Below are 13,252 nucleotides of genomic sequence, written 5' to 3'. Positions count from 1 at the left end.
AGATTGGGATGAATTTAGGATACTGGACTGAAAGCTGCATTTTTCAGATTTGAGTGGAGTTTCATTTTAAGTTGTGTTTTAACATTGTTTTAAGACTAACACTAAATATTAAGGCTGGGATGTAGTTACGTCCTGGCACGCAAAAAGCTGGCACTCACAAGCCCGATGCCGAAATCCCAATATGGGTCAGGATCCCAGCGTCTGAGATACCGCAGGTAAGTATTAAGAGTTAGGTTTAGGGGTAGGCCGAGGGGGGGAGATAGTGTTTGGCTGCAGTACTGGAGGGTCAAGGTTAGGATTTTAGGTGTCGGCATTGCGACCGCCGGCAATATGTGCACCAGGAACGGATACCCGACCCCTAAAGCCTGCTTATATTTCTTGAACACATTTTGAAAGCCGTTACAGATTAAGGGGGAGATTTAATAAAGCTTGGAGAGAGATAAAATTGAGAGAGATAAAGCACCAACCAATCAGCTCCTGTCACCTTACAGGCGGTGTTTGAAAAATGACTGTTAGGAGCTGATTGGTTGGTGCTTTCTCTCACAATGTTATCTCTCTCCAAGCTTTATTAAATCTCCCTCTAAATCAAAAGTTCCCAAATTGTAGAAAATGTTTCTATTTTTTTTTTTCCATATTAAGCCACGATGAGAATTGCATTGTACTTCATTTGCATGCGCTCCTATCTCTGCTGGCTTTATAACAGGCTGTTACGCATTTTTGCAGGGAGTTACCTGTCATTTTACAGAGCAACGTGCAAAAAGTCACAAGATCACGCTAGGTTCAGCAGAGAATTGCCTTAAAATACCCATCGAAATATCTTTACTGCAGAAATTCAGTGCCTACATGTCTATCATTTTCTGTAATTACTCAGTCTTGGCAGAGACGTATTCTTGTGCGAGGTTTGTTAGTGTGAGTTAAGAACATAATGTGCTATACATATGTATTGCTGCTATTTTGTGGGAAGATAATAAACGCACTGAGCCCAACAACATAGCTCTGTTAAAGAGACTGTTTTCGTAATTCTTATCTTCCATGACCTGTGAAGGGAACACAGTTTGCTGATTAATATAACCACTATATTATATTAAATACAAGTCAGTGGTTTACAAATGTATCCTTTTTAAGAACAAGTCTTATTTAATGAGGATTAGCACATGGCATTAAGTAATGTATTATGGTAGCCGTGGGTTACAAACACATTAGCTTTTACCATTCTTTAGGACAAGTTAAAATGATGAACAACTATTCTATGTTGCTAAAATAAGCTTATAGGTCCATTAAAACACAAAGCTGAACTTTTCAGATATGAGCCAAGAAAGTATAATATACCAGAACCACCAGCCGTCCTGCTTTTCGGGAACTGTCCCATCACCCCATCCGCGGGCCAATGTGTTCTGTGGGGAGGAAGGTAGGGAGAGCGCTTTCTAAACAGTGCGGTGGGGTGAGCCTGGAGGAGCGTTGGGCACACGCCCAGAGTGATGGAAATGAGGGCGAAACGTGAGGCCACACCCCTATTTAAGGCACGCACAGGGAATCCCGCCTCATCACTCCCATATGTTGGGAGGTATGATACAGTGAACGGTATGATATACGATTATTCAGCTCAGCATGATTTAATATATAGATTATATGTGTAAATTAAAATGTGGCTTTACTTACTATTTTAACATGACATACATGTTTTTTACAGATTGACACATCCTGTATGGCCACTCATTACAGGAATCCGCTGTATCAATATGTCACGCGCCGGAGAGGTCTTGCAGTCACTGACCACTCCAGCAACCAGTGTCGTTGACTCAATACGTACTTGTCAGAGAGTGACCCTATTTTGAATGTTCAACCCAATGAGGCAGCGCATGTGAAGTACGCAATGTCGTCTTTTCCCAAACAGCGCATATATGAGAGCCACTAAGGCCGTGCACACACAAAAAAATATCACCATCACAACACGGGTCTGAAGCTGAACTTTTTTATCACAGGCCCTGGGGTAGATGTACTAAGCGCTGAAGAGTGATAATTTGGAGAGTGATAAACTACCAACCAATCAGCTCCTAACTGTCATTTTTCAAACACAGCCTGTAACATGACAGTTAGGAGATAATTGGCTGGTAATTTATCACTCTGAAATGTATCACTTTCCAGAGCCTTAGTACATCTCCCCCCAAGTTGATAAAAAATAAAAATAAATAAAAAACGCTTTGCCGCCATAGCTGGCAATGGCGGCAGTATTGTCAGACAATCAGTTTGGCATCACTGGAGAAATCTCTGGTTTCTTTATGTCATTTATTTTTATACATAGAGAAATAGGAATAAGCCCTCTTATTTTTTTTAAAAAAGGGGTCTATTGTAACTCTGATGTCAGACACTGAAGCGATATTTATCGCCTGCGAATGCATCCGAGTCCCACTGCGCATGCATCCTGACTTTGGGCCTGATTCAGACCCACTCGCGAGCGGCTGTCCGCTCGCAAGTGGGTCGATGTTCTGGACTGAGCATGCGCACGACGGAGGGAGCTCCGTCGTGCGCATGCGCCAGACGCAACGAGCGAAGGAAAGTCCTTCGCTCTTTGTGTCCGATCAAAGGGGGCGTGCTGTCAATGTTGATTGACAGCACGCCCCCTTTGGTAGGCGTGCCTCCCTGACGGGGGCGTTCCCACGGGAACGCCTCCCGTCAAAAGCCGGCCCACTGACATCACTAGTGATGTCAGTGGGAGTGATTTTGGCTCTGATAGAGCCAAAATCACTCCGGAGCTTGCGGTTGAAAACCTCAACCGCAGGCTCCGGCTCGCAATTTCGATGGTCGCGATGGTCTCGACCATCGCGGCCATCAAAATGCACGCTCGTATAGCCTGTGGGTGGTGACCCACAGCTATACGAGCGTCCAGAAGGACGCTCCATTTTCATGGAGGCCGGCCCTCATTCAGAGCGTGCGCTCTGCTCAGAGTGTACGGCTCTGAATGAGGGCCTTTGTTCATACAGAGTCGCAGCAGAAATTTAGACACGGTATCAGAAAAGAGGCGTTCCTGGACTGTGAATGGAAGGTAACAGGTGATGGGGTGGCTAAAAGGATGTACAGAGATGCTGCATCTTAATGGAGTGTCACAGGCATGTTGCGGAAAGCGGCTGCATACTGAGACGCATGGCCGCTCACATAGGAGGCCGGAGAAACTGCACCTACCACAGGGCTGGTGCAAGTTTCGGTGGTGCATCTAAAGAAGCACCAGGCGGTAATGCAGCATCTATAGACGCTGTGAGTGGACTTCTTACTCATTGCACATTGGACGCATCGAATTACACCAGGGAAGGGTATTAGTAGCGGCATTAACATAAAGACGCAGGAAGGCCGAGACTGCGTACAACGCAGAATCAGCCCCTATGATAGGTTGTTAAATGACCTGCATAAACAATGACCATCACCTCCAGTTCTACTAAAGATGTGCACCACCATCGCTTTTACACTGCCCAGCTTCTCTGCCGCAGACAGTAATGGAGAGGACTAAACCATCCTAAATTATTTACCCATAGAGCTGTCACACCACACAACCATTAATAACACAAAGAAATAGCTAAGGGCAAAGAATCACCCAGGGCTTGTCTCCATCACAGCACAGTCCTCACAGCTCAGATTTATTTTCCATTTTCTCTCTTTAAAAGCGAAACACACATTTGTGACCTAGCAACAATAAGGTTTGAAATCATTTCCAGATCGATGAACTGTGCAATACCTTTAAAAATGGGATGACAAAGGGTCGCAGCGGAAAGTTAGTCGCTTCTTGCAGTTTGGAATGAAATTCTTCAATTGTCAGCGTAGAATTCTGTAGGATATAAAAAAAATAAAATAAAATTGTTTAGCTGATTGCCACCACTTTAAAAAAGGTTAGCAGCACAAAATTATTGCAAAGGGTAAGTCTAAGTATTTTCTTTAGCGCCTTGATTTAAGTCCTAAATAAAATGTTTACCCACACAGAAAACATGGGATGTATAAGTAGGAGATATTTACAGCAGACCTTTTAACTACTGTACGTACGGTGGGGGCAGCCATTGGAAGGACTAAATGGATATGCAGCCTATGAATTCACTATGTACTAGTAACATTATAAAGGCATTGTAATCTGGCACCAGACAAACACAAATACATTGTTTCATAGAGAACCAATGAATTCTGGTTAAGTCCACAAAAAGTTGGCGTCTCCTGTGTGTAGGAGATGTTTATTTCCAATTCTTTTTTTTTTTTTCTTATGTAGAACATATATTCCAGTGTTCATTCTAGCTCCCTGCATCTGTCACAACCCGTGCAGTTCTTCTTTCCTGACTGAGGTGTCGCTCTTTCCTCTGGTTCTTCTAGCACACACTGGTCTGTATCTCAGCAGTTTGTTGCATTAGCTGAGTATGCTAGAAGCACCAGAGCAGAGCGCGACACCCCAGGCAGGAAAGAGGAACTGCACAAGTTGTGACAGGTGCAGGGTGCTAGAATGAACACTATATTCCATATGCCCAATCACATAGTATATGGCACTGCACCTCCATGCATTAACAACGAGGGAGATTTATATAGTACACTATTTGTGCCTCCTATTCCAGCGGTTACTGACAGAGTGTGGGGCTCTGTTGGGGTTTGCACCTACTTCATTGTTTCGGTTTCTGCTCCCAAGCTACTGGGCTATTGGAGTAGTTGCTGTGGTGTATTACGCTTCATCTTCTCATGTGGGTCTTGTCTTTCTGTCCGTTGTCTTCTCTACTCTAACCACCCAGTTGTAGCAAGTTCCCAACAACCTCCTGGAGTGATCAGTATTGGAACATTATGTTGCCTGTCCCAAGGGACGGACTCGAGCTATACTTCAGTACAGTCGTCCCAGTGTGTAGGAAAAGGGCCATGTCTGAGCAGAGCTGCTCGGCCAGGCATTCACACGGCTGTACCAATCTGGCTATCGGCCCTTCTGGCATTTGCCAGAATTGCCAGTCCGGCTGTGCCTGTCCCTGTGTTCAGCCCCAAATTATTACCTCGATTAGAGCTTATTGCCCCAGTCTTTGTGCCATTTATGTTTCTATCAGTCTATGGGGGAAATGTACCAAGCCTTGGAGAGAGCCAAAGTGGAGAGAGATAGGAGCTGATTAGTTGGTACTCTCAGTCTCTCCATGGTTTAGTACATCTACTCCTATTTCTCGTTGTCCCATTTTACCTTATTTCCTTATTGTTGCTACCTAGTTTCTCTGTTCTGGCCCTGCTATAGCTTTGGATTTCCCGATGTTTGACAAGCATCCAAGTACTTGAGGGGAGTCCTAAGGGGAAAGGTAGTTAATTTAATAATAGCATGTGAAGACCAGGTAATTGGAACACACTGGATGTGTTTTAGGTGCCAGGCCTTTCCCTTCCCCCTTCAAGACTTGGTCATGCCACAGTCTAGTTTATGTATCTGGTATTGGCCACTGCCTGGATTATTCTGCATCTTTATTTTGACCATTTGCCATGTGACCTCCCGGTCTGGACTCCGACTATGAGCTGTGTGGGCCGTGCGCATCAGACCACTACAGTAGCAGATTTCTGAATGCACCTCCATATGTATCCATGTTTATGGGGCTGAATTAAGGGTATGGTCCTGCTGTAGCCTTAAGCAATGCATCTCTGACACAACAAACACTGCTCATAAATAAGAAACACTATGTTCTGTAATGCTGGAAATGTGTGCAGAAGTGTATTCAGGAGGCTGCAAGGACACCCTATGCTTAACTAAAAAAGGGTCTCGTAAATCATATGAGCAGATTCAATTTCTCAACCTACCCATATACCCTTAGTATTCCATTCCTCAGTTACTGGTCCGACGTTCCCTGCTGACCTTCACAGAGAACAAGTCAGAGCAATGGGGAGTGGGGAAGTGAGTTCTCCAGAGCTGTGGGGGTCACAATCATGGGTGTAACTACCATAGGTGCAAGGGGTGCAGCTATGGCGCCCAGTGCTTAGGGGGGCCCATCTTCTTGGTCAAAGTTACATGTGTTATATACGTTTTTCGCCATTGGGTGGCCCTTACAAATTTTTGCTATGGGGCCTTTAAATAGTTACGCCCCTGGTCACAATTAAGGGAAGAGGGGCATGTAAGTAAAAATTAATACAGCGATATCCTTTAACATGTGATTTTTAAATCATCATCATCCTTTATTTATATTATGCTACCAAGTGCCCATGGTGCCACACAGATGAACAATTACATTGAAAACACAACAACTTCAATATAGAAAGTACATAAAACAACAACAACGTATAAGGGGGTAGACTAAACAGTGAAATAAAATGACTTTTTTTAAGTGTGTACCTATAAGTGACAGGGCATGGACGAAATGTCTGTATTCTCCTTTGGTAATGCGATAATTACTACCAGCCTGAAAAGGGGTAATGTAATTAGGATTATCTTGCTACTTATCGCCTGGTAACTCTGTTTTCTGCATAATTTAAGTACATGATCTAATGAAAGGAGATATATGACTCATAAATCTGTCAGCACACCATTCCACTATTTACAAGGAAGAATGTAACCTGGTCCCAAGACAGAAGACAATGCAGCCAGTTACAATGAGTAACCATTATGTTGCAGGCACATCGCATGTACATATCTCCATATTAATGAGGAACGCTGAATGTGTTGCACTTTTATGCCAGTCATTGCAATCGGTTTTCCCACTATACTTGATATTCCCTATCCTTCGTTATTTTTCAATACAGTTTTTTCGCAGATCATGTCCTTAGGGCCCATTTAGGATTTACTTTTTTCTTAAGCGATAAATAATGTACAGCTTTGCATTAAATAGCTACGATTTTAGCTACTGCTTAACAATCTTCACTATGTGGACTGCTTATGCGAAAGTTAAGTAGAGCGGCCGCTGCATATCTCTACATAATAGGTTAAACAGCACCGGATATTAAATAATGCTGCAATGCTCTGGAAACCTTTTTGTTTTTGGAGGACTGACTGCAATTAGTGCATCATTAAACAGACCGCTATAACCATAAAGAGGATAAGTATTAGCCGTATGCTGCTGGGATTCCACTTGACCAATGTGTCAGACTCTGTGGCGCAGTTCTCAACTGCACACCAAAACTTGCGCAGTGGCAAACGCAGGATTTCTAGAGAGGGGTTTCCAAATGCTTGATTTAAGAGTGAGTGTCCATGAATAATCAGCACTTAACCAGCTTTAATATGCGTTAAAGTGTATTGCATGTTATCATTCCAGCATATACAGGACCAGCGATCACAGTAAGCCATTAGATGCAGCAGTAGGGCCATCCTACCTGAGCTGAAGGTTTTTATTTCAGATGTGGGCTCCATTCCAGAGCATGGGAGCAAGTCTGGAGGGTAAATTTACTAAAGTGCAGGTTTTTAGTAGAGGAGAGGTTGCACTTAGCATCCAATCAGATTATAGCTATTATCTTGTAAAAGATGCTAGTTACATGTTAAGTAAAATCTGATCATTGCTATGGGCAACATCTCACACTTTAATAAATATACCCCTGGGAGCCTGGGGGGCAGCAGAAAAACCTAGCACTGCCCTGGGGCGGGCTGCACTAATGCTTACTGCCTAACACCGCCGGACATCGCCATTGTACAGATCGCATATGCACTAACATATGCGATCTGTACAGCAAAGGACAGCTCTTCCGATAAGAGCTGTCCTTTGCGATCTCTCCCGCACAGTGGACTTCCGGGTTTATGACCCGGGAGTCCATCTGCGCATGCACAGTGACGGCACGGCTGCGGGGCATGCTGGGAGTGATCCGATCGGATCCCTCATACCAGCGCGATGCGGTAGAAGTCCATAGGCTTCTATAGGGTAACACCAGCAACAGCTGGCGTTACCCTCCGCATCGCAGCCCGGCGGCCAGGATATTGCTGCACACGGAAAATGCGGTAAACAGGGGTTTTACCGCATTTTCCATTTGGTGCATCCCGCCCCTGGACATATATGTACAGTACATATTGGTCTCATTATGCACTGGATAGTGTATGATTATACAGTATTAATAATTAACCCTATTGATGTTCTATAGCAGTGCACTCCTAACAGTGTGAAAAAATGTTTTCTAACTCTCCTAGTTGGTGCACAGGTGTATTTATTACTGGCTGGCACATGTTAAAAGTTCCACAGGTGCTGCTAATTATTACATTTGTGAAACTGAGAAGAACATGCAGCACTAGTAAAATTGTATTATATTACGGTTTCTATTGTGGTTATGGTTTGGGCTGGGGAGGGGGGTTTCCAGGCAACCGGAACCCCCCTGCGTTTGCCTATGTTGCGGTACTGCAATCGGCTGTCCCACCAGAGTCTGTTAATCACGAACCGGCATGGAAAAAGGTTGGCAGCGATGACAGCATAATAATGCAATTCGGGTCCGATTCACAGACGGGAGCTATGTCAATGTTTGCGGAGCTGTCCAATGTTTTTTGTACACTATGCATGTGTCCCGATGGTTATCGATGGTGAATGCAGAATGAATTTGGATGCAGGAAGATACAATTTGAGGGCGTTCCTGGGTGGTAGATGCGGGGGTGTCGCGGTCAGCGACTACGTTTTTTTTTTTGCAGTTGCAACGGCGGCCATGTTCCCAAGGACAGTCCGAGCAACTATAGGGCTGCTTTAAAGTCCGATGGCGTGATCAATGTACGGCCGATGGTGCCACTTATTACACAGAGTTTCAGATAGAAGTGGCAGCTGGTGGACGTCTCTGTAATGTATCCCACCGGCTATGGAATCAGAATAAAGACGCAGTCACGTGGCATTAGAAGCCAGTGTCGTGGCTGCATCACCGTCCACCTCTGTATCAGGCACCGGGAAAAATCTGCAGCTGAGATTTTACTTTTAACTAAATTATTAAAATTTCCTGTAAACCCCCCCCCCCCCCCCCCAGTTTAAATAAGGATTTGTTTGTCTATATTCTGTGGCCCCTGAGCCTCATGTTATTCCGTGTTCTCTGAAATATAAAAAAATGGAGTTTGGAGAAATACATTTAGGGTATCTAAAAGATAACCAACTATAATACTTTTTTCCCTCACATACAGGTTTCATTTTTATATTATTTATTTTTGCGCAGCACAAAAACAAAAGTGTTCTAAAATTAATTGTAATAAAACGGAACTCTGGAGACCTGCGATGCCATTTTACTTACCACTAATCCAAGCACAAGTGTGCGCACTCTTTCCCCGATTTCTGGTGATATGTCATTGCCAAACTGCTGTAATGTAGTAAGGAACCTCTTCAGTTTGCTGAGCTGTCGCGCACCACATGCTGGAGGCAACTGCTGATTCGCCAACGAGGATGAGGAGGAGGAGGAAGGTCCGTTGCTAAAGCCATTAGGAGGGGACGGAGCTCCATTCAGTGCTGTTGGTGAATGACTTGTGCCATTGGTTACTGATGGATAAAGCATAAAAGCAGTCCTATCATCTCCACATTACCACTCTGGTATATTTTTAAACAAAAACCTGACATCGACCTTTGTCAATCCTCTTTTCAATGCTACAGTCAGGGCCGGTACTGGGCACAGGGCGACTTCGCTCCAGAGGGGGTGCCAAGGGGTAGGCCACAGGGACTTAACTAGGGGAAGGCAGGCAAGTCAAGTACCCCGGGTGACTGAGGGAGGGGGTGCCCGCCATAGTAGTGCTGGGATCATATGAAGAGAAGTGTGATTATCAATCACCCTTCAAATACGCGTCGCTGTGCAGAACCAGCTAAAATCTTGACTAGCAGTGGCAAACGCAGGATTTCTAGAGGGGGGTTTCCAAATGCCTGATTTTAGAGAGAGTGTGGCCAGTCCATGAAAAGGGCAGAATTAGTACTTATCTAGCTTTAATATGCGTCATACAATGTGTATTGTGTGTCATAATTCCAGCATATACAGGATCACAGTAAGTCATTTGATGCGGTGGTAAGCCATCCTGCCTGAGCTGAATGTTTTTATTTTAGATGGCACCATTCCAGAGCATTGGAGCAAGTCCGGGAGCCTGGAGGAGCAGCAGAAGAACCTAGCACTTCCCTGGACATATATGTACATATTGGGCTCTATAGCAGTGCATCCCTAACAGTGCATGTTTTCCAGATCTCCTAGTTGGTGCACAGGTTATTTATTACTGGCTGATACATGTTAAAAGATCCACAGGTGGTTCTAATTATTTAATTTGTGATACTGAGAAGAACATGTAGCACTAGTAAAATTCTATTATATTACTAATTCTACTGTGGTCATGGTATGTGCTGGGGAGGGGGGTTTCCAGGCAGATGGAAACCCCCCTGCGTTTGCCCATGACTAGGGCACCAAATTGGTCAGTTGCAGAGGAGAATTTCTTTCTACACCATACTCCCTAATTTGCTTATAACAACGACAGATATTATAAGTCATAACACTACACCTGAAACAAGGCAGAAAGAGTGTTAGCTGGACATAAAATATATTATATATATGTTCGCGATCTGCTGTTTACATGTATTTTTTCATATATATTTGTGTGTTCCCTCAAGTGTATCTAAATTCTAATTCATATATCAGTTTCCACACAGCTGTAACAATGCTTTACGCTGCATTCTTCATCCTTGAACAATACTTGCATGTCATAGCATATAAAATGTGAAACTTTCCAATTCACAAGGTTTGATTGGCCATTTCAGTGGCATTAAACCAGCAGGAAATATACTTTGCAAAAGGCCCAATGATGTACATTTTTAAAGTACCTATTTATACAAAGCAAACCATTTGCACAGTTTATCCTAAATATAGCAATCATGTCTACGAACCAAGCTGGTGGGGTAGTTACTGCCCTACAATTTAACTGGTGATGTCATTCATACAATGGTTACCGAACTACATGTAAACAAAGCAGGTCTGTGTCTCTTGGAGAGCGGAGAACCAAAACAGGAAGACACCTGTGTTTTTGTACATGCCTTTCATTTGCTAATTCATTAGAAATGTTAAAATATTAATTAATTAACTGTTGTATTACATACTGCTTTACAGATAAATAATCATCCACATCAGTCAATGCCTCTGTGGAGCTTACAGTCTATGAGGAAGATGTATCAAGCAGTCTAAATAGTGGACAAGTTGCCCATAGCAACCAATAAGGTTTGAGCTAGTACAGTAAATAAAATGACAGATAGAAGCTGACAGTTTGCTATAGCAACTTCACCAATGTACACATCTCGATACATCTCCCCCTATATTACCTACCAAACAGAAACAAGTTAGGGTTAATGTTTCAGTCAGAAGCCAATTATGTAGGTCTTTGGATTGTGAGATGAAACTGGAGCAGCCAGAAGAAACTCAAAAACATTTAGGGAGAACATACAAACACCACACAAGTGAGCCTTTTCAGACTCTAACCTATGGCACCAGCGGTGCAAGGCAGTAATGCTAACCACCGAGCCATCATGCTAACCACATGGTATAACCGGTATCATTTCTCATCTCTCACCAAGTATTGGGAATTGTAATAGATTATTAAAAATCATACAAACACAAAATTACCCATACATTAATGTGACTGTTAAAGGTTTAAAAAGACATTAGGCTATAATCATTAGCCACTAGGTATTTCACTTAAATTAGTCCAGTAAAGAATTTCTTACACGTTGTAGGTGTGAACGAGCTCGTTCTTGGGGCTCCCTGTGTGGTCGGGGGAGGCGGCATTGTCGGCGGCGTCAGCCTGGATTGTGTCTTTACCTCCACAGGCGAGTCCGGCATCGTGGAGCGCTTCTCAGTACGATCTGCAGAACAGCATAAAACAAAAAAATAGACCAAACCTTTTATTCTCCATGTAATCTTTATACGTACAACAATAACAACAAATATATAAAGAATCTGCACAAAATCACAACGACGACATTCAAACAGGTTTTTGTTTTTTTTAAATCTCTTTCCGTTATGATTAAAAAGGAGCGAGCACCCCTGATAGACAGACCTCATTTTAAAACAGTGAACTATAATCTTTTGAGCTTATTTAAATTCAAATGTGCACAGATGCTTCTTCCACAGCCGGGGCGGAAGCGATAATGGCAGTCCAATTCAAAGCTTTAATGCAAGTATGGGAGAGAAATAAATAAATAAAGAGGCAGGACGGTAATGAATCCCCATATGACAGCTCCAACAAACCAAAACCTGATGCTCTGTTCTACAGGTGAGTTATTGGCATCTCGCTGTGTCCTCCCTGCCTTCCCTTCTAAGCACCTGCTGGCCTCTGTGCGGCTTTTGTTGTCATACTGTGAGAGACTCAGTACAATGCTGCGTGTCTCCTGGCTCTATCTCCCACCCTATTTTCTCTTGTTTTATTCCAAAGCAACAATAGATAAATACCATATGTCACATAGTAAAAAGCTTTTTCTTTCTTTACACAGCAGCGGATTGTTTATACTTGTTCATTAGGGGGGAAAATGCACAAATAGTCCAGTTTATACCACAGCTTAAATAGAAAAAAAAAAAAAAAAAGATTACAGGTGTATTCCAATTACTGTAAATATTGCAAGCTGGCGTAATTCACAGCCTGCAGTTCCTGTGCGTCTAGATTGATGACAGCATAAGATCCAGACATGTTATTAGGACTGGAAGATTTTCCGTTTAAATATGGCAGGTTAGGGAGGACGAGTGGACAAAAGGGCAGACAGTGCAAGGTAAGGTTGTTTAGCTAGGTGTAGAGATGGGGAAATGTTGTGAGATCTATAGGTGCACATCCACTAGGCGATTTTAATGAGCGATTGAATGATTACAACATCGTAATCGTTCAATCGCTCATTAATCGTGCACTATAATGTCGGAAACGACCGGCGATGCGCGCTCTCGCTATGTGTCAGGTCTTGATGAATGAGTGGTTAATATTGGTTCTCTACTGCAGTTTCTCAAACCCGGTCCTGATGGAGCCCTAACAGTGCTTGTTTTCCAAATCATTTAGCTGGAGCACAGGTGTGTTAATTGACAAACAGGTGGTTCTAATTATTGCCGAAGATACCTTGAAAACATGCACTGTAAGGGTTTCATAAGGACCGACCATAGGTAACACTACTCTACAGCACAGGTTCTCAAACTCGGTCCTCAGGACCCCAAACAGCTGAATGTTTTGCAGGTCTCCTCACAGAATCACAAGTGAAATAATTAGCTCCACCTATGGATCTTTTAAAAAGCGTCAGTGAGCAATGAATACACCTGTGCACCTGCTGTGTGATCTGGAAAATGTGACCTGTGTGGGATCCTGAGGACAGAGTTTGTAGCCATCCTGCAACCT

General features: G+C 43.3%; 1 protein-coding gene across 3 annotated transcripts in view; it reads right to left on the bottom strand.

Moving 5' to 3' along the window:
- The window catches only part of RUNX1T1 (RUNX1 partner transcriptional co-repressor 1), a 151,613-nt gene that overhangs the window by 39,558 nt on the left and 98,803 nt on the right, over nt 1-13,252 (bottom strand). For all 3 annotated transcript variants that reach the window (XM_088471387.1, XM_088471385.1, XM_088471388.1), the window contains exons 2-4: nt 11,607-11,744; nt 9,157-9,398; nt 3,728-3,817 (exon numbers count right to left, since the gene is read on the bottom strand). In XM_088471387.1, coding sequence (XP_088327513.1) covers nt 3,728-3,817; nt 9,157-9,398; nt 11,607-11,744 — 470 coding nt within the window. The remainder of the gene's footprint in view (nt 1-3,727; nt 3,818-9,156; nt 9,399-11,606; nt 11,745-13,252) is intronic.

Source organism: Taudactylus pleione, unplaced genomic scaffold (assembly GCF_031769625.1).
Source record: "Taudactylus pleione unplaced genomic scaffold, aTauple2 ptg000114l, whole genome shotgun sequence".
NCBI lineage: Eukaryota > Metazoa > Chordata > Amphibia > Anura > Myobatrachidae > Taudactylus > Taudactylus pleione.
Note: the sequence above shows the minus strand (reverse complement) of the source record. Positions and strands in the feature narration are given on the sequence as shown.